Source organism: Musca autumnalis, unplaced genomic scaffold (genome assembly GCF_047663935.1).
Source record: "Musca autumnalis isolate F117 unplaced genomic scaffold, ASM4766393v1 scaffold_4, whole genome shotgun sequence".
Classification (NCBI taxonomy): Eukaryota; Metazoa; Arthropoda; class Insecta; order Diptera; family Muscidae; genus Musca; species Musca autumnalis.
This window is the reverse complement of record NW_027411977.1, coordinates 137,817,932-137,838,743: the sequence shown is the minus strand read 5'-3', so window position 1 is coordinate 137,838,743 and position 20,812 is coordinate 137,817,932. Positions and strand designations below refer to the sequence as shown.

At 36.6% G+C, this 20,812-nt stretch overlaps 1 protein-coding gene across 1 annotated transcript; it reads right to left on the bottom strand.

Annotated features, from left to right (window-relative positions):
* Positions 1–251: 251 nt before the first annotated feature.
* On the bottom strand, positions 252–3,333 carry LOC141403086 (uncharacterized). Its single transcript, XM_073985252.1, has 3 exons — positions 3,222–3,333; positions 443–1,037; positions 252–375 (listed from the first exon to the last, which is right to left on the bottom strand). The coding sequence occupies exons 2-3, from the start codon at positions 1,009–1,011 to the stop codon at positions 252–254; spliced, it is 693 nt and encodes a 230-aa protein (XP_073841353.1). The 5' UTR covers positions 1,012–1,037; positions 3,222–3,333.
* Positions 3,334–20,812: the final 17,479 nt, after the last annotated feature.

The window sequence follows — 20,812 nt, the reverse complement described above, 5'->3', positions numbered from 1 at the left end:
AAGTCTAACAAACAATACGATGAATTGTTTTACTTTATGGCTAGATGATGTTAAAGTCTCAAATTTTTAATTTAATTTTAATAATAATACAGTTAGTTATCAGCTTAAAACTTCTGATACGTTTTCTTATTATTACTCAATGTTTTTAGTTTTCAAGTTAAAGTCTTTTAGCTATAGACGGTATAGCTAAATAAATTAGTAAATTTTAATATTTGTATAATCAACATTTATTAATTATTACTAATTACAATTTAAACACATCCTTCTGGTTTGTATTCAGCACACAATGTAGTGGCAGGATTAAAGAAATATTCGCCGGGACAATTCATTGTAGTGGACTTCATAACTCCATCTCGTATAAAACAGTTGATATAACTGAAAATAAATAATGGCGAGATTAGTGATTGAGGTGGGGGATTCCAACAAATTCGCTTGAACTTACCGTCTACAGGTGTTATCATTTGGATATGGATAACGACCAACTTTAGTTTGTTGAGAACAGAAAACAGCAGCTGGGTTTTCTGTTGTTGTAGTTGTTGGCATTTCTGTAGTTGGTAATTCAGTGGTTGTCGTTGGTGTTGGCGCATATACTGTGGTTGTTGTAATTGGTGCCTCAGTGGGAGGAATTTCTGTTGTCGTGGTTGGGTACTCCATTGTGGTTGTGGGTACAGTTGGAGTTGTGGATGATGTGGATTCTGACGTTGTTGTGCCTACATCTTCAGTAGTGGTGGGAATGTCTGGTATGTATGTCGTAGCTTCTGATGTTGTGGTTTCCATTGGTGTTGTAGTGGTATCAACGATTACTGTAGTTATTTCAACATATTCAGTGGTTGTTTCAACATAGTCAGTGGTTGATTCAACATATTCAGTGGTTGTTTCAACATATTCAATGGTTGTTGTCTCGGTTTCATCATCACACTCACTAATAGAGTTACCTTCTGCATCCGGTACACAAGGATTTTGTCCTTCAACGATCAATGTGGTATCGCATAGATCGCCGGTTGGACACATGAGGGTTATTGAAGTATCAGGTACGCCTGTAAATTTGTTAAAAAGAACCTTAACTCAATAAGCTGTTAACTAAAAATTTTGAAGAAGAAAATTTTATAACACTGTGCAACATGAAAATTATTAACCATATTCTGACACCGCAGCGTGATAGAAGACCAAAAAATAGTAGATGCGTGTCTTGCCGTTTTTCCCTATCTCATCAACTTTCGCGGTTTGGTTATGCAGCTAAAAACCGATCAAATTTGAAGCAAACAACCAACTACAAAAAATGTACCTCAGATTCCAGTAAACATCTTTCTAGAACATACGTTCTCTGTATAGACGGTTCTTAAAGGTCAAAATAACAAAGCAAATGGGATTTTTATCCTGTTTTCTCTGGTTCTGGCCCACAGATACCAATATTCAAGAAAACTACCAACTGCAATAATTTAGCAAAGACATCAATGAACAACTCTCTGGAACATGCGAAATGTCTATGAATGGTTCTTAAAGGTGAAAATAGCAAAAAAACGTTTAAAAATATTAAATTTTTACCCTTGTTTTCCATTTCGGGTCCAAAGATATCCAACCGCCCAAAAATTAAGAATACCGTCAACTACAAAAATGTACCTAAGATTTCAATAAACAACTTTATAGAACATATGAAGATTCCAGGAACGATTCTAACGATTCAAATTCAATTATTTTAGATCATTCTTTCCTGTTCAGGTCCGTAAATACCAAACCTTTTAAATTTACATAAGTTTTTAACAGTTTGTTAGTCCCAAACCTGAGCTGGGGGAATGTTAAAAATAATGTAACTGTTCTTGAATTTCAGCCCTGGGAATCATTCCTAGAATCCTGATATGTTCTAGAAAGTTGTTTACTGAAATCTTAGGTACACTTTTGTAGTTGACGGTATCCCTAATTTGTGCTAATTTTTGGGCGGTTGGGTATCTTTGGATCAAAATCGGAGAAAAAAGTATAAAAATTGAATATTTTCAAATGTTTTTTGCTATTTTCACCTTTAAGAACCGTTCATAGACATTTCGCATGTTCCAGAAAGTTGTTCATTGATGTCTTTGCTACATTATTGCAGTTGGTTGTTTTCTTGAATATTGAACGGTTTAGTATCTGTGGATCAGAATCAGAGAAAACAGGATAAAAATCCCAATTGCTTTGTTATTTTTACCTTTAACAACCGTCTATACAGAGTTCATATGTTCTAGAAAGATGTTTACTGGGATCTGAGGTACATTTTTGTAGTTGGTTGTTTGCTTCAAATTTGATCGGAAATTAGACCTTGGCGATTTTGACCTTGCATATGAAGTTTGATGGATTATATATGTTCATAATTTTTGTTCCTTAAGACAAGATCTACAACTTTGCCTCTGAGATAAATTCAAAACTCCTAACGGTTTGGAAGATAAAGTCTTGAAAAATTACCCCTTTTTACATCAAAGCCTCAAAAATTTGTTGGCCTATAACCGCGAAAGTTGATGAGATAGGGAAAAACGGCGAGACACGTGTCTTTTTTGTTTGGTCTTCTATCACGCTGCGGTGTCAGAATATGGTAATTAAACCATGACTCAAAAAATGGCACACAGCGTAATTAAATAGCTACACCTTTTCAGACGTAATTCGAACGATTCAATTTGTAATTCATTACATTTGGCTATCCAATGATTTTATAGTTTGATTTTTGCCCTAATGTGTTTCCCTAGTTGTGCATACCAAAAAACTCATTTTTCATAATTTTTTAAAGGAACTATCTTTTTTTCAACTGAAAGAGCACATATTAAACTATTATTAATTTTTGTTGTTGAAAAATATCGCACAGTTTTGTGGTAAATGGCTACGACAACTCGAAAACGAATGGTCCGATCATCATTTATGTATATTTGTGGAAATTTAAAAAACATAATAATCTTGTCTATTACCAAAATAGAATTTTAAAACCCCTGTTTAAAAAATTTGAACTGTTAACTTTTAGATTTAGATTTTAACGAAAAAATTTGCCCCTTTTTGTCGAAAAAAGGGCTAAAACTTAAAAAAGTCTGTCTGGCTTAAAGACAAGACTTTTATGTATTTAATAAGCTCACTAAAATATATGAAGATCGGTCCATTCTATCGTTGCCACCCACTTCAAAAATGCTACCTGTACTTCAACATTTATATTAATAATTCAAAACGAGGATTTTTGGTTTTTCGGTTTAGCTATTCATACTTACCATCAACACACGGTTGATATTCCGTTCTACTAATACACGCCGCTCCATTCTGTGTGTTGCATTCTCCACAAAGAGCTTCTACATTTTGCAGAATTGCAAAGCTTAGAACACAAATAATCTGTTATTAAAGAATTTAGTTTAATTTTTTTTCAAGTCTTTATGCCAATGCGGAAAATAACTTACAAAAATACGAAACATAATTGTCTATCTCGAGATATGGTTTTAATTTGACTATAACAGTTTTTTATCTATAACTGAGGTGTTACTTTGAAACGTTTGAGATTTTATACAGACAAGAGGTATGATATTCATTCTAAAACAATGATTATCAGCTGCCGTTATCTTGGGAAGATTTTTGGCAAATGAAAATCTGTATCTCTACAACACATAAATTTATCTTTGATATCTTTCAATGTCAATTGTATTGTAAAACGTCTAACACATATAAATAAACATTGGATTTCGCAAAATAAAAAATAACATGCCCGTATATATGCATATACGTTTGTTTATATATACATAGATATAGGAATTTTACAGTTCCAGGTTATTATAAAGCAACACATTTCTAAGAAAAAGAAAAACTTTTGAACATGTTAAACGCAATTACTATGCTGACTAGATAAAACACCTGCGTATTTACACTTAGTCTAAGCTTAAATTGGACACCCCTCTAAATAAAATTACGTGTCAAAAATAAACGTATTTAAATTAAAACAAGTGCACCTTAATGGTTATATACAAGTTTTAAAACAGATTTGAAATTCATTAACTTACCACAAATACTAAAACTACCCAACAATCTATGTGCAAGCGTAAATTTGGAAAGTTCAGATTATTTGCATCACCTGTTGATGTATCATGAACAGGTAATTACAACAAATTTGAACACCAAATGTAAAATTAAACTAAATAAAGAATTCAAAAATTAGTTAACTTTTCAATTTTGTTTTTATATGAATTCATTAACTTTGCCATTAAAATAAAAACAGAGTTATTGTTGTCGCTTGACTCGTTGAGTAGCTATAATTACATACGAATTGTTTAATTAAAATATGTCAACACCACAATGTACCCATGAAACTTACACCATATAATTTGTGTTTTTTTCCTAGTCCCGAATACTGCAATGGACCACAGAATTTTAACTAGGTTAAGGTTATGTCAAAATGACGTTAATGATTTTATAATGTGAAATAATTTTGTAATGTCGAGAGTCTAATAACAACAAAACAAAATATTTGGGAAAATGTTTGGCGCTATATGCCGAAAATACTTTAGTTCTAAACATTATTTAATTTTTTGCTTCAATCAATTAAAAATGTTTAAAACATATGACGTAGATATTCACCGTCAACGCAGATTGGTCCGTAGATCTTTCGAAGAAATTTTCTCTCAAACACACCGAACAATGTCTTATCTGATTGCGCAAGTACCCAGGCTTCGGAACCATACATCAGCACGGGTAGTATCAGTGTTTTGTAAAGCGTTATTTTTGTTTGACGAGATATGACTTTGTTTTTAAACTGCTTACGTAAGCCAAAGTAGCATCCGTTGGCCAATACAATTCTTATTTTTATTTCACAACTGATTTTGTTTGTTGTGTTTACGGCGATGCCGAGGTAGACGAAGTCTTTTACTACCTCAAAATTATAGCAGCCAACTTCAACAGTTGGTCCGAGCCGAAGACGAAGGGCAGGGCGTTCTATATCTGCAACGCAGTCACCTTCAAGACTGGGAGGACAAGAGTCGGAGAGGAGGAAGATGCCCAACCACCTAGCCGGGAGAAAAACCTACCGAGCGAAGACACAGAGGGAGACGAACCCATCAGCGCCTCCTAAGAAAACCGTCTACTGGACGACCAATGATTGAGGTCATACAGATCAACCTCCATCGGAGCGAAACGGCAACTCATGCGCTGATGGAGAAAATGAACAAAGGTAATATACATATAGGTCTAATCCAGGAACCTTGGACAGTGAAGAACAAGGTCTCTGGATTGAACCATATACATTATCAACTTTTCTACGCTAGTACAGGTACCCGCCCGAGGACCTGTATTATAGTCCATAAAAATTTATGCTTTCTTTTCTCTCCAGAGTTGTCATCGTCGGACGCCACGGTATTGAAGCAAGGGAATGGTAATATATACCTAGCGTCTATATACCTACCGTTCGACTCCCCGACATTACCACCTACGTCGGAATTGCAGCAGCTGGTGAGGAAAATCAAGCAAACAGGTAACGAAGTACTAGTAGGTAGCGATGCTAACTCACACCACATTTCGTAGGGTAGTACTAACACTAACAAAAGGGGTCAAGCCCTTCTAGATTATTTGAATACTAACGACCTAATAACTCTTAACGTAGGAAATAAACCTACTTTTGTTAACAGAATTAGGGAGGAAGTACTAGATATAACAATATGTTCAGAAAACCTAATAAACGAGGTACATGACTGGAGGGTCTCAGATGATCACTCCTTCTCTGACCTCAGGTATATTAGGTTCAAAATATCAAGGCCACCGCCAAACCCGATAACATTCCGTAACAAATCCAAAACAAACTGGACCAAGTTCGGAATTAAATTAAGGTACAGACTAGGGCAAGGAGAAGATGAGGAATGCCTAAGTAAAGAGGACATTGACAGTAAAGTCAACAAATTAGCCGAAGCCCTGGTAAAGTCTTTCGAGGATAGTTGTCCCCTACGAGAAAGGAAGTCTGCCTACGAAAAACCCTGGATGACAGGGGAAATTCGTAACAAAGGCAAAGAGGTCCGTAGACTTTACAATAGGGCAAACCGAAAAAAATTAGCTGTATTCTGGGACAACTACAAATCAAAACTAAAAGAATACAACAAACTGACAAGGAACGCCAATCGCAACTCCTGTAAACTTTTCTGCGAACAGGTAGATAGCGTAAACGACGTATCAAAAATTAAAAAGTTTCTATCCAAAACCCTTACACAAGCCGAGCTAATGGTTGATGAAATGGGAAGGAAGATGGAAACAAGCGAGGAAACCTTAGCCCTTCTGATGAGAACACACTTTCCTTCAAGCACTGCGGCCCAAACAGTGCTTTTGACGGAAAATGTCCACACATCAGATGAAGTACCAAAAATAGACAGCTCTATGGTTAAGCAAGCCATAATGAGCTTCTCACCAAACAAAGCAGCAGGACCTGACCAGATCTTCCCGGCCTTACTTCAAAGGGAAGTGGACTACATTTCGTCCAAGCTGGTCAATATTTTCAACGTGTGCTTAAAATTTGCGTATACTCCCATAGCCTGGCAGGAGGCACGGGTGGTTTTTATACCCAAACCAGGTAAGGCAAGTTACGCAGTACCAAAATCTTATCGCCCGATAAGTTTAACATCTTTTTACTCAAGACAATGGAACGGACAGTCGATACCATGATCAAGAGCAAAATCCCCAACGAAATGTTAAAATATATACAACATGCATACGTGAAAGGTAGATCAGTGGAAACCGCATTACATGAGGTAGTACATCACATAGAGAGGACCTTCGAAATGAAGATGTACACACTCGCAGTTTGCATCGACATAGAAGGTGCTTTCAACAACGTCAGCACGGAAACGCTGATCCACTCCTTAGACGAATTTCGTGTAGACAGAACGCTGAGGAACTGGATACACGACATGCTTAGGAACAGATGGATAAGCTGCGCGCTACATGACGTAACAAGAAGAGACAAAGTAGGGCAGGGAACGCCACAGGGGGGGATTTTATCGCCGCTTCTGTGGGTCACTACCATAAATAGTCTACTAAGGTCCTTAACCAAGGAAGGATTTGAACCAGTCTGTTATGCAGACGACGTTATAATACTTCTAAGGGGAAAGAATCCAAATCTACTTAGCAGGAGAGCCGAAGAGGCTCTAAATATAGCTTACAACTGGGCTGGACCAAGAGGTCTTAATGTTAACCCGGAAAAAACAGAGTTATGTCTTTTCACCAGGAAAACGAAATTGGGCTCCGTAGAGGAACCAGTTTTCCTGAATAAGACATTAACTATATCTCCAACAGTTAAATATCTGGGGGTAATCCTAGATAGGAAACTCAAATGGAAAGACCATATCCAGGAAAGGGCTGCCAAAGCACACAGATGTTGGTCAACTTGTAGAAGGGCTATAGGCTCAAAATGGGGTTTTAATCCTAGAATGATACACTGGCTATACAGAAGCGTAATAAGACCAATTCTTACTTACGCATCTGTTGTATGGTGGACAGCTATGGACAATGGAAAGTACAATGTGGAAACATTGCAAAAAGTCCAAAGAATGTGTTGCCTAGGCATTAGCGGGGCGATGAGGACTACACCAACTAGGGCTTTAGAGACAATTCTATTTGTCCACCCGATAGAAATACAGGTAAGGTATGAAGCAGCCATCGCGGCTATAAGACTGAAAGCGATGAGCGAGTGGATCGAAAGAGACCACCAAACATACCACCAATGCATATTACGGTTCACAACGGGTGAATCTATAAATCAAATAGTATCGGACCGGATACCAGAATCAAGTGAAGTAGCTCTGTGTGAAGTTCTAATACCGGACAGAGATATGTGGATCGATGGAACCCTTGCACAGATTCCCGCTGGAAGCTGCGGGTTTACGGACGGGGCTGTGTTAGGGGGGAGAACGGGACTGGGTCTTTATATCGTAGACACGGAAACGAGGATCTCCCTTCGTCTGCCGGATCATAACACGATTCTCCAGGCCGAAATCCGAGCGATCACAGAATGTCTGAACTGGTTTAAAACAAATACAAAGCCACTCACAGTTAACATCCTTACGGATAGTAAAGCAGCAACTAGAGCTATAACAAGTAAGGCAACAATATCAAAAACTGTCTTAGAGTGTAAAAATGCAATTAACGACTATTCCCATTATGGCTCGGTAAACATTATATGGGTACCAGGACACATAGGGATTACGGGAAACGAACTAGCAAACTCCTTAGCAAAACAAGTCAGGGAGCTACCTACAGTAAGTCTAGACAATGCCAAACCTTTAAAGGCGGCGCGTATAGAACTAAAAGCTTGGGCAAAGAATGCTCATGTATCTTTATGGAATAACCAGGAAAAGGGAAAAACTACAAAAATCCTATGGGGAAACCCAGACCAGGACAAAACAAGTGACCTCCTAGTGATGAGTAAAAAGGATATCAGTAGACTGATCGGTGTCCTCACAGGGCATCTAGGACTACAAGCGCATCTGCACAGGATAGGCTGTGCAGAGAATAGTGAATGCAGGGCATGTGGCGAGGACAACGAAACGTTGGAACACTATCTCTGCCACTGTCAGGCTTTCACAAACTTGAGAACTCAACTAATGGGAAACGACATAATTACAGGACTCGACTATTTCAAGGACATCGGGTTCAAAAACTTGAGGGACTACGTCAATGGGACGGAACTCCTAAACTAACAACAACTTCCAGGACACATAAAATTAGAGCGCACAACAGGCCTCTTCTGGCTTCAGTGTATGCCCTTTCTTTTTAAGGACATGTGGTGATCTTGAATCACCCCTCTTTTCAACCTAACCTAACCTAGTTCTGAGGTAGTTTGTGGATTTGAAATGCAAATATTTTTGAAGATTGATCGTTTGTTGGGTCCCTTTAAGAATTTAAAAATTAGTTTCCAAAAATTGCTTTTATTTTACAAAAAAATACAAAACAAACCTCGAACTCAATTTTCGTTTTGCTCAAAACATTTGCAACTGAGAAAATTTGATTCAAAATCTGAAGAAATTATTTTTGTTTTTATAACATATTGTGAGTTAAATATTTTATTTGTTATCTGGAGACATCGCAAAGGAAACCAGTTAACTAAATAAATGAATATATCCTTTGGAATCTTGTGCTCTAAGGATAATTGTTAAATACCAATGTTTTATTTGATATTTAATAGTCTATAGTCCAGATTAGAGTCCCGGAACCTCCTATATGAATTTAGATTAATTAAGCTGATCGGGTCCGATAAGAACTTAAACATACTTGCAAAAAATTACTAGTTTTACGTTGTTATATATATATGTACGTTTAGAGACGGTATTATGCCAAAGCACCTTGTTATACGACAATTCTGGTGTGTACTTGGTGCGATTTTGACATGTTATCAGTCCGGTTAGTTCTTGGATCTGATAAATATCTGAACCTCATGCATCCAGTACCATTTCTTTCCATAAAAATACCTCCAGGGCAATATAAAACACCTTCTACATTTTGGGTCAACTTTTTTGTATAAGAGGACAAATGCCATTATCTTTCGACCTGGTGATCAAGTACATTTTTTTAAGTCATATAACTTAAATATTGATTTAAATCGAGGAGTACTCGGTTTCACTACTCCAAAAATAATACCACACATTTTTTGCAAAATTTCTATGAAATATTCCATTTTTCCTGGAAATCTCAGTTTTGCCTATTTCGGTATACCGGTATCCTTGGAATGTGTCGGAGGGGTTTGTACACGCAGAAAAATTTATGTTAGAAATATGTTTGGATCCAAACAAATATATGTTTGGGACCGGTTGCAAACAAATATATGTTTGGACCCAAACATATTATGTTTGGATCCAAACAAATATATGTTTGCAACATTTTGTAACATATCTCAATTTGGTTGCATGTATGCGTCAAACTCGTGTGTTTCTTGTTTTGTTGTTGTAAACCAACTTAGCTGGCGAAGAAGAAAAGAAGAAATGATATGAATTATATTTTTTTTCTTCAGTGTTTTAGTTGCCTTTGTAGAGTCAAGACGGTAAAGTGAGTGAATAAATCAGTGTTTTGTGTTTTCTTAAAGAAATTGTGCTTTTTAGTAAATTAAATGCCCAATACATTTTATAATTGAATCGGAAAGTTGAATGGAATTATTTTATTGGACAAGGAAGAAATCGCATTTAATATTGGTAATTACATGCATACTTATGTATATTTGAAATATCGCATATCCATATTTATTTATTACATTACATAATCATTTGATTCTAGATGCCGATTCCCCGCTGATGATTTCAACTATGAGGACAATTTGTTTTATTTCACAACTAAGGAGAAGTGTTCAACTACGTTTCTATATATTTGTCCTTTTCAAAAGTGTGACTATTTACAAATTATTTCAATCAGTTTTTCTTTTATTAAAGTGTGTTATGTATTTCTTAGGAATTTTATATGTACCTATGTTTTTGTTGTTCTTTTGCCTTTCAATAAAAAACCACAACATTTGTATGTATACAAGCCAAGATCACGCATATACGTTAACGTGACTGCAAAAACAAAAGATGTTCTCTTGTTTTCTCATCTGCGATAGGTTAGCAAAGGAAAAATTCGCTCAGAGAGACTAATGCACAAAATATTTTGAGCACCACCGGTGTATACTATAGAGATAGCCAGTGAGTTCTTACTGAGAGCAAGTGAGCACACATTTTAAAGTGTTTTACATTGAATTTTACGCTCCCTTGCTCTCAGTAAGCGCCCACTGGTGCATGTGTTTGTTTTTTTTTGTGCCTTTTGGGTTTGTATTTTTTTGCACCCAAACATAAATATCTTTGCACCCAAACATATATTTGTTTGCAGACCCAAACATATATATGTTTGCTGTAAAATATGTTTGGGACATATGTTAGAGAGGCCGTTTTTTGCGTGTGGTGTAGATTGTGTCTTTTCTGTTAACGTTTGCCTCTCGTATAACCTTTTCCAGCAGAATGTTGAAGAGATCACACGAAAGGCTGTCTCCTTCCCTGAAACGCCTTTTGGTACAAAACTCTTAGGAGAGGTTCTTTCCTATTTTAACTGAGGATCGGGTCAGTTAAAGTCATTTTACAAAGCATTGCGGGGGATACCAAATTCAGACATGGTTTGGAATACCTTTGAACGTTGTGGGCTGTCGAAGGCTGCTTTATAATCAACAAACAGGTGGTAGGTTTGGATCTGCATCTCTTGGGTCTTCTCCCGGATTTGCCGCAGGGTAAATATCTGGTCAATGGTGGATTTGCCAGGTCTAAAGCCGCATTGGTATGGCACAATTATCTCATTGACCATAGGCTTTAGTAGTTCGCACAATATCCCTGACACGATCTTGTAGGCAATAGGGAGTAGACTTATGCCCCTATAGTTAGAGCATACAGTCTTATCTCCCTTCTTGTGGACGGGGCACAGGATACTCAGGTTCCAATCGTCGGGTACTCGTTCTTCCTGCCAGATGGTGCTAACTAGCTGATGAATACACCTAATCAGCATGTCGCCTCCGGTTTTGAACAGCTCGGCTGGTAAGCCATCGGCTCCTGCTGCCTTATTATTCTTCAGCCGATTTATTGCTGTCTTTACCTCATCTTGGCTGGGAGGTATACATTCACTACCATCTTCTGGGATTGGATCTGTGGTATCTTCGTCGTCTTCGCTGCTATTGGATACAACAGGTTTGAAAAATGTTCTTCCCATATCCTGAGCACACTATCCGTACCAGTTACCAAATTACCTTGCTGGTCTCTACAGGAGGATGAGCCTGTACCAAAGCCATCAGTTTGATGCTTGACTCTTTGGTAGAATTTTCGGACTTCATTCTGGCTCCTGTACATCTCGATTTTTTCACACTCCCGCTTTTCCATCTCTCTTTTTTTCCTGCGTAAAAGACGTTTCTCCTCTCTCCTTTTCTCCCTGTATCTCTCTTGTCCGCTACGCGTTGCTACGGATTGTAAAGTAGCCCTATATGCCGCATTTTTCTCTTCGGTGGCAGCACGACACTCCTGATCATACAATGGATTCCTTGGTGGAGGTCTCTGGTATCCAAGTATGGATTTTGCGGCTGTTTGCATGGAGTGGGCAATGCTTTGCCATTGCGCTGATATGTTATCGGGATGATGAGTGTTTTGATTAAGCAATTGGGCTAGTTGAGTGGAATATGCTGTGGCTATCTGTTGTGATTGCAGCTTACCGATGTCTAAATTTCGTGTTGTGTCTGTTCGTACTTTGTTTGCTACGTTTAAGCGGGTGCGTACCTTTGCTGCAACAAGGCAGTGGTCCGAATCAATGTTTGCGCCTCGGAACGATTGTACATCCAACACTTCCATCTATCACAACATGATCAATTTGATTTCTTGTTTTCTGATCTGGAGACAGCCAGGTGCCCTTATGAATATCGAGATGATTAAATCTGGTACTGTTAACTACCATGTTTTTTGCAGCTGCAAAGTCTATCAGCCTCATACCATTGTCAGATGTTTCACTGTGGAGACTGAATTTCCCGACTGTTGGGCCAAAGATATTCTCCTTTCCAATTTAGGCATTAAAATCGCCTAGAATGATTATAATGTCATAGGCAGGGCAACGGTCATATGTTTCTTCTAAGCGCTCGTAAAATACATCTTTGGTCTGTTCGTCCTTTTCTTCAGTGGGAGCATGAGCGCAAATAAAGCTGATGTTGAAGAATTCAGCTTTTATTCGAATTGCAGCAAGTCTTTCATTCACTGGGGTGAAGCTTGATACCAGATATTTTAGCCTCCGACTAACTACGAATCCGCAACCAAACTCATGCTTTACGTCATGGCAGCTATAATACAGTGCGTCACCTTTAGGTGTTGTTGTGACGCCTTTCCCAATCCATCGTATTTCCTGTATGGCAGTAATATTGGCTTTGTACTTTTCAAGTACGTCTGCCAATGCGAAGACTGCACCTTCTCACATTCCAGGTGCAGATTCGCAGATCATGGTCCTTAAAACGTTTGCGGGGTTCGTCATCTTTAGAGGGGTTTGTTTTTCTTTTCTTTCGTTTTTTCATAGTAGGCTGTTTTTTCTAGGGGAGGGTTACTAACCCGACGCCCAAACCCAAGTCTTTAACGTTCTTATGGGTGAAGACAGAAGACATTAATGTCTTCTAATAGAAAACAAGACCAGTGAACCTTCTATGAGATGACCAGTAAAACTTTTAGAAGATATTTCCCAAGTATATGTGGGATGTGAAACCATTATTCCTAAGTGTATTATAAACAATCAATTGAATCAAAAAAGTTTCCGATATGCATTTTGTAATCAACATACAGATTTAAAGGGTTGTATTTACATTAAGGGTGGTATTACATTATTAGATCTTTGTGTGATATTTATAACAAACTATACAGTACAGGTTCACTGTCTGAACCTTTATATGTCATTACAAATAATATTTTACGAAGTTGAATTAGTAAGCAAGAAGTTGCCAGATGTAATCTAGTTTAATTCCTATATATTAGGTCTGTTCGATAACCCATAAGTTTGTACAAATTTGTACAAACTTTTACAAAATGCTGTTCGATAACAAACTTGTTCAGTAAAAGAGAACTGGGAAGTAGTTGCAAGTACTTGCAAGAACTTGCAAATACTTTTTACTTGCGAAGTTATCGAACAGTCCTATTGTATTACTACTTTTTTTTTTGTATAATTTTAGTTGTTGTTTGAATGTTCAACCGGCTGATGTTTTACTGTAGCTGGTTTTCCCTCCTACTAACCCTACATAGTTCGGACTATAGGGTGTACGCGCTCCCTACGATATAGGGAGGTGGGCCCCTCGGTCGGCAAGGGCTGGTGATAGTGGCGTTGGGAACGACCGAAATAACTGATTTAAAGAATTTTTTAAATTTTTGATAAATGTAGAACTAATTGTTGCCGGAGTCGAAGTCAAGTTTTTTTTCACGACTCCGACTCCAGCAAAATTTGCTAGACTCCGACTCCGAAACCCTGGTTATCACAGAAGACTGCCTTCGTGTAGATGAACCAGTTATAGTATTTTTTTATCCCTAATACATTTTGGATGCATGCTACCTTTTGCTATAGACTGTATATCCATATAATTGGCATCGATGGAAAGGCCAAGAATTCCTCTTCCAAATATTACTCACTGGGCTATATCTCTGAAACCTATGTGAATCTACAACTGACCTCTGAAGCAAATTTGTAGATAAGGGCAAGAATAAAATATTTGGAGAAATAATGAACTCGAAAAACTAGATTTATTGCCTCAAATTTTATAAAATATCGAAAATTTCCATAATTTGTATACATTTCGCACCATATCTCCAAAACCGTTAATTTTTCCTTAATGTTTCTTTTTGAAAAATAATCGGTGGAATGTAATACACAACGCTTCAGAACATGCATTGTTGTAAAATGCCTCTATCGCGTTGTTTTCAGTACATTTTCAACGACGATTTTATAAATATGTCAATAATATGGTAAAATCCGAAAAGCGAGAATAAACTGTTGCACAGTGGATCCACCCATTGGCCAAAAATAAAAAAAATTAATATCAAAGTTTTGGTACAACATCTGGCAACTCCTACAGCTATGACATGGACCTTTGGAAGATTTTTGCAAAGGGTTACATGGTTCAACTCCCCATAGTTTAGCTGATACTAACAAGAATTTCAGCAATTATGTAAAATTTTCTATATTTTATCGATTTTGATGCCCTATATGAAGTTTTGCTTATGTGGTCTGTTCAAAAGATAAGTTCTTCTAGCTTAGGGCTACAACATTGCCAAGGATTGCAAGGCCAAATACCTAATCGGTTTCTCGCTTCCTTTATTTTTTGTTGTGTTGATGCAGCTTATCAGCAAAACATTCATTCCAGTATATTTTTTGATTTTTTGACTATCGGTTCCAGAAAATCGAATTCTTTAAAAACTATTTGCAAAGAAATACTCATATCTTCTTTAATATTGGTTCAAATAGAAAACTTCTTTTTTTATTTTTTGTTTTTGTCCCCACTATTGGATACAATTTTCTCGATTTAATCACGGTGAGCCTTAACTAATTTTAAATGGAAGGTGCTTACACCTCGGATGTTTTTGCTGATTCTGAAACTACAATGCTCATAGATGAGAAATATTATGAAACAAAAAAATCGACGGAGGGATTTTAAAATATATCGCGATTTAAGTTCACATTTTTAGGGGTTCTTTAGGTTTTCACGATTTTGCTTGGAAACCGCGAGTTCTATGTAAATGGCACTAAAGCAAATGTTGTAGCAGAGAAAATTCTCCACAAGATTTGCCTTTATGATATTTTCGTATATTTTACCGTTTTTAAGATATGGAAGTTCAAATTGGGACAATGCACTGACTGTATCGCCCTCTTATAAAACAATATCATGCACAGTGTCCCTTAACTAACTTTTAATGAAAACGGCTTATACATGGGATGTTTTTGCGGATTCTGAAACAACAATGTTCATAGATGAGAAAAATAAAAAAAGAGACAAAATCGCCGGAGGGATTTTTAAAAAAATCGCGATCAAAATTCACAATTTTAGGGTTTTTTTGGTTTTCACGATATTGCTTGGCAACCGCAAGTCATATCGAAATGAGTCTAAAGAAAATGTTGTAGCTGTGAAAATTCTCCACAAGATTGGCCGTTATGATATTTTCGTAGGTTTTACCGTTTTTGAGATATAAAGATTCAATTCAAATTTTTAGGTTTTTATCTTAAATCTTCACGATTTTGCTTGAAAACCGCAAGTCATATCAAAATGGGACTAAAGAAAATTTTGTAGCCGTGAAAATTCTCTACAAGATAGGCTTTATTTTTTCTTAGGTTGTACCATTTTTGAAATATATACGTTTAAGTTGGGAAATTGCAGCCATAACATTGTTTTATAATGAGACTTGTCCCAATTTGAATTGTCCCAATTTGAACTTCTATATCTCAAAAACGGTAAAACCTACGAAAATATCATAAAGGCCAAATTTGTGAAGAATTTTCTCTGCTACAACATTTTCCTTAGGCCCATTTACATAGAACTCGCGGTTTCCAAGCAAAATCGTGAAAACCTAAAGAACACCTAAAAATGTGAACTTAAGTCGCGATTTATTTTAAAATCCCTCCAGCGATTTTTTTTGTTTCATGATATTTCTCATCTATGAGCATTGCAGTTTCAGAATCAGCAAAAACTTCCGAGGTGTAAGCACCTTCCATTTAAAATTAGTTAAGGCTCACCGTGTAATATTTAAAATCAATGTATGTACATTTTGATTTCCTTCAATTTTTTTTTTTGTATTAAACTACGAATATTTATAAAAGTTCTGAGTCCTATTTGGTAGAGGGTTGTTTTTTTCGGATTTTATCTTTGCATATAGTTTTTTTACAGAATTCTAATTGTTCAAGGCGCCATATCTCGGGAGCCGTTAGTAAAACAAAAATAAGAAAGTGTACTAAAATGTTTTCTTGGTGAGAAGCATCAAATCAGCAAAAAATAAAGGAAATCAAAAACCACTTTATTTAGCATAAAGTGTCCGATTTCACTCAGAAATCCCGAAATATTTTATGTTTCTTCTTCCTCCTGAAAAATGTCCAAACATGGACTAGAAACCAGTAAGGAAAGGATCATAGTCGGGCGGGGCCGACTATATAATACTATAATGTTATATAATACACCACTGTGAATATGTAAAATATATATGGGAGATATATATAAATCTGAGCCGATTCCGATATAATTTGGCACATTTATTTTTAGACCGAATTCAGTCACACATTCCAAATTTCATCGAAATCCGACATACTCGTATATAGAGTGTTTGGTGCAGCAAATACGTGAAATCGGCCGAAAATATATATGGGAGCTATATCCAAAACTGAATCGATTTTCACGAAATGCAATAGCGTTCTTCCTATGGTTAAAAAATTTTATTCCCCAATTTTGAGCTGAATCGGACAATAAATGCGACCTGTACGTTGGGAACGGACGGACATGCATAAATCGACTCAGAAAGTGATTCTATGCATATTCCTAGGAGGAACTATGGGTCCATCTCGTTTCCTTTTGTATGTTACATACAAATGCACAAAGACTTAATACCCCATACCACAGTGTGGTGTAGGGTATAAACATAGAAAGTTTACCTTCATTGCACATTCGATAGCTTAAGTATAGGTTTTACATTTTATTATCGGCTATAAATAGCAAACAATTATTTCCTCATATATCTTCTTTCGTTGGTTTTAAATTAATCCACAAGAGCGATCTCTGAAAATGATTGCAAACCAAGCAGCTTATTAAAATAAATGAATCTCAACATTACAAATTTATGTCACATTATAAGATAATGAATGTCATACGAGTTCGTATATAATTCCGTTTTAACATAACCTTAACCTAGTTCAAATTCTATGGCCCATTACAGGCTAACTATTTGGGACTAGGAAAAAACAAATTATATGGTGTAAGTTTCATGCGTATATTGTGGTGTTGACATATTTTAATTAACCAATTTGTACGTAATTATAGCTGTTCAACGAGTCAACCGACAACAATAACACTTTTTATTATTTTAATGGTAAAGTTAATGAATTGATTTAAAAACGAATTTAAAAAATTAACTAATGCTTGAATTCATTCTAAGAGATTTGACTTTTTTATTCAGATTTGAAATTTGATGTTTACATTTGTTGTAATTACCTATTCATGAAATGTATTTTTTTGCAATCATGTGCACCAGGAAGTCACTTGTCACCTAAAAGAGAGATGGTGCCGCTTTGTAAATTTTTATTTATAACTCAACTTTTGGGTGGTCGAAATGAATATTTCATTTGATGAAAGTTTCACAGATAAAATATGAGAAAGTCCCATTAATACAACCGCAACATGCAAACTAAAGAGTAGAGCACATTTAGATGTGTTATCTAAAATATTAATATTTTGTCGAGTTCACAAATTGCACAGAGTGTTTTATTTGACGATGAATGGCCGTGTGTTTCTATTTGCTCCATTTTTCGAGGAACATCGTGAGTCGTTTTAAAAGTTTTTAAGAGTTCTTTAATAAATTCCGAAAATGAAGTAATATATAAATAAAATTTGGTTTATGTAAGTTCTTTAAATTTTAATATTGGCTTATCAATCAGACTATATTTTGCATTGGATCTAACAATATTTAAAATATGATATTTTTGTAATGTAGTTTTATACAAGAACTTTTATAACACACTCCATAATTATGTTTTACATTTGATAAACTCCCATTAACAAACAATTACAACAACAATCATATACCGCCAACACATTTCACGCATTTAATTGCTGGTTTGTAGCTGAACTAATTGCTGTCGACATTGTTAACACCCCGAACACTGTGTTGATGGCATATGTAAGATATACTAGGGTGGAATGCAAAAAAAATATTTCTTGTTATTTTTTTTCAATGTCCCATTGTTGTTGTTTTGATATTTAAAAAGAACGAATTAATTAGTGAAGAAAATTTGTCATTGTTTGCCAAGGGGTAAGGCAGAGAAGATTATAGTTTCGATCCTCGCCACAGGATCTTATTAGTTCCCCCTTTTCTTGTTTGTGGATATTCTCCACCTCTTCCCAGCCTTACCCCTTGGCAGACAATGTCAAATTTTCTCCACTAATAAATTCGTTGTTTTAAAATATTAAAACAACAACAATGGGATTAAGCCAGACTCTTTTGAAAAAGAAAAAACAATAAAAAAAAAAATAATAACGCCACCAATGTTTTAAAAATATGTTTTAATAAAAACTAATCAGAATGTAAATTAAATCTATACAAGAGCGTGCAAAATAAAATCAGTTCAATATCAGTTATTACTGTCATACCTATGTACATAACTAAACAATTGTCTTATAGCTCCAATTTAACCGTCATAACATCCTTACTCAGGGGGGCACTGCATAAAACATTTGTCCAATAATTTGTCGTTTCGAAGACCATCTCTTTCGATCTCATCGACCCCATCGAAGTCTTGGCATACCAGCTTAGCGTACACCGAATAGTTTATTATTCCCTCAGTTCATTATACACTTTGATACGACAAAGATATGCCTCATCACATCGACGTAACCGGGAGGGAGGACCGGGGAGCCGCCCCTCCCCAGAAGTGGTAGTTTTTAGACATTTTTGGTATATTTTACTTGCAAAAATTAAGATTTTGTCCATTGAACATCGTGCTATTTCGGATTTTAATTCGGCTAAACCAACTCGTATTTGCCTCGGCAATTGGCGTTCTTCTGCTGTGATGGATGGAGGTGGTCTCCGAGTGCGGCCTTCAGTGCGAAAGCTATCTAAGTCTGCCTGGTAGGCTTGTTTATCTATAGGTTCTCGTTTGTATTTTTTACCTCTCTCTCCCTCTCCAGATCAAAAAGAGTGGGAAGCTTGTCCACTAGATTGTGACATGGATGCTCAAGGCAATAACACCCAAGCAGGTACTGCATCTGTATTATCTTGTTGTCCTGTTACATGGTAAAATCTCCATCTCCTTATGAAAGTGTCATGAGTCGGCACCCTGTTGCAGTCCTCAGGGCGAGATTTTAACAGGTTTGAATATTTATCCACGGTGTGGTGCTAAAATTTGCATACCACACTGGCTCCGCATAGCTTAACATATTTCTTTGTACGAGTTCAACAAGTACGAGTTCCTCAAGTGATGCTGGCCAGCGATTTGAGGATCTTGTTCCTTACTTACTTACTTAGTTGGCCTGTTACAAGACATTTGTCCTATAAGCCGAACTAAGAAAAGATTTTCATTCCTCTCTATTTGTTGCTTTACTTCTCCAGTTTGAAATACAGAGTTTTTCTCATCTCGCCTTCCACTTGTTTGCTCCACCGAAGCCTTGGCCTTCCAGTTCTGCTTGCGCCGCCAAGTGGCCCTTATTTATACACATTTTTAGCGGGTTCACCATCACTCATTCTTATGACAAGGCAATCGTTGTATCTCTATTCGTATAACTATACTGATGTCGTTGTATAGCAGGTACAGCTCGTGGATCATACGACGTCGATATTCACCGTCAACGCAGATTTTTCTCTCAAACACAACAAGCACTGAACCACACATTAGCAAGGGTAGTATCAGCGTTTTCTAAAGTTTATTCTTAAACAGCTTACTTAGCCCAAAGTAGCATCTGTTGGCCAACACTATTCGTCTTCTCATTTAACAACTGATGTTGTTTGTTGTGCTTATGACGGTGCCGTGGTAGACGAAGTCTTTTACTACCTAAAAGTTGTAGATACCAATATTTACAGTCTGTGTGAGATCTATGGACGTATTACGCATCGACACCATCAACTTGGTTTTATTTCCGTTTACTGCCAGACAGACTTTGGAAGACTCGCTTTCGACTTTTGCGAAGATATCAGTTACTTCCTTTACCGATCGACCCATGATATCAATGTCATCGTCATAAGCAAGTAAGATATGACTGTTTGTGTATATTTTTCCACTTCTTTTGACCTTCGCATATCGTACGACCTTTTCCAACAGAATGTTGAAGAGATCACACGACAGGCCGTCTCCTTGTCTGAAACCTCTTTTGGTAATAAACTCTTCGGAGAGGGTTTTCCTATTTTAACTGAGGACCGAAAATCAGTTAATGTCATTTTACAAAGCCGAATGAGCTTTGCGCGGATACCAAAATCAGACATGGCTTGGAACACCTATGAATGTATAGGGCTGTCAAAGGCTGCTTTATAATCGACAAAAAGGTGGAAGGTAAAAATCTGGTCAAACGGTGGATTTGCTCGGTCTAAAGCCGCACTGATGGGGTCCAATTATTTCATTCATGCCAGATACTATCCTATAT

Excerpts from the sequence above, each read along its gene's own strand:
- LOC141403086 (XM_073985252.1), bottom strand. The coding sequence starts at position 1,011 with ATGTGTCCAACCGGCGATCTATGCGATACCACATTGATCGTTGAAGGA. Across the intron at positions 376-442 it reads AATGATAACACCTGTAGACG|TTATATCAACTGTTTTATAC; the intron begins GTAAGTTCAAGC and ends ATTTATTTTCAG.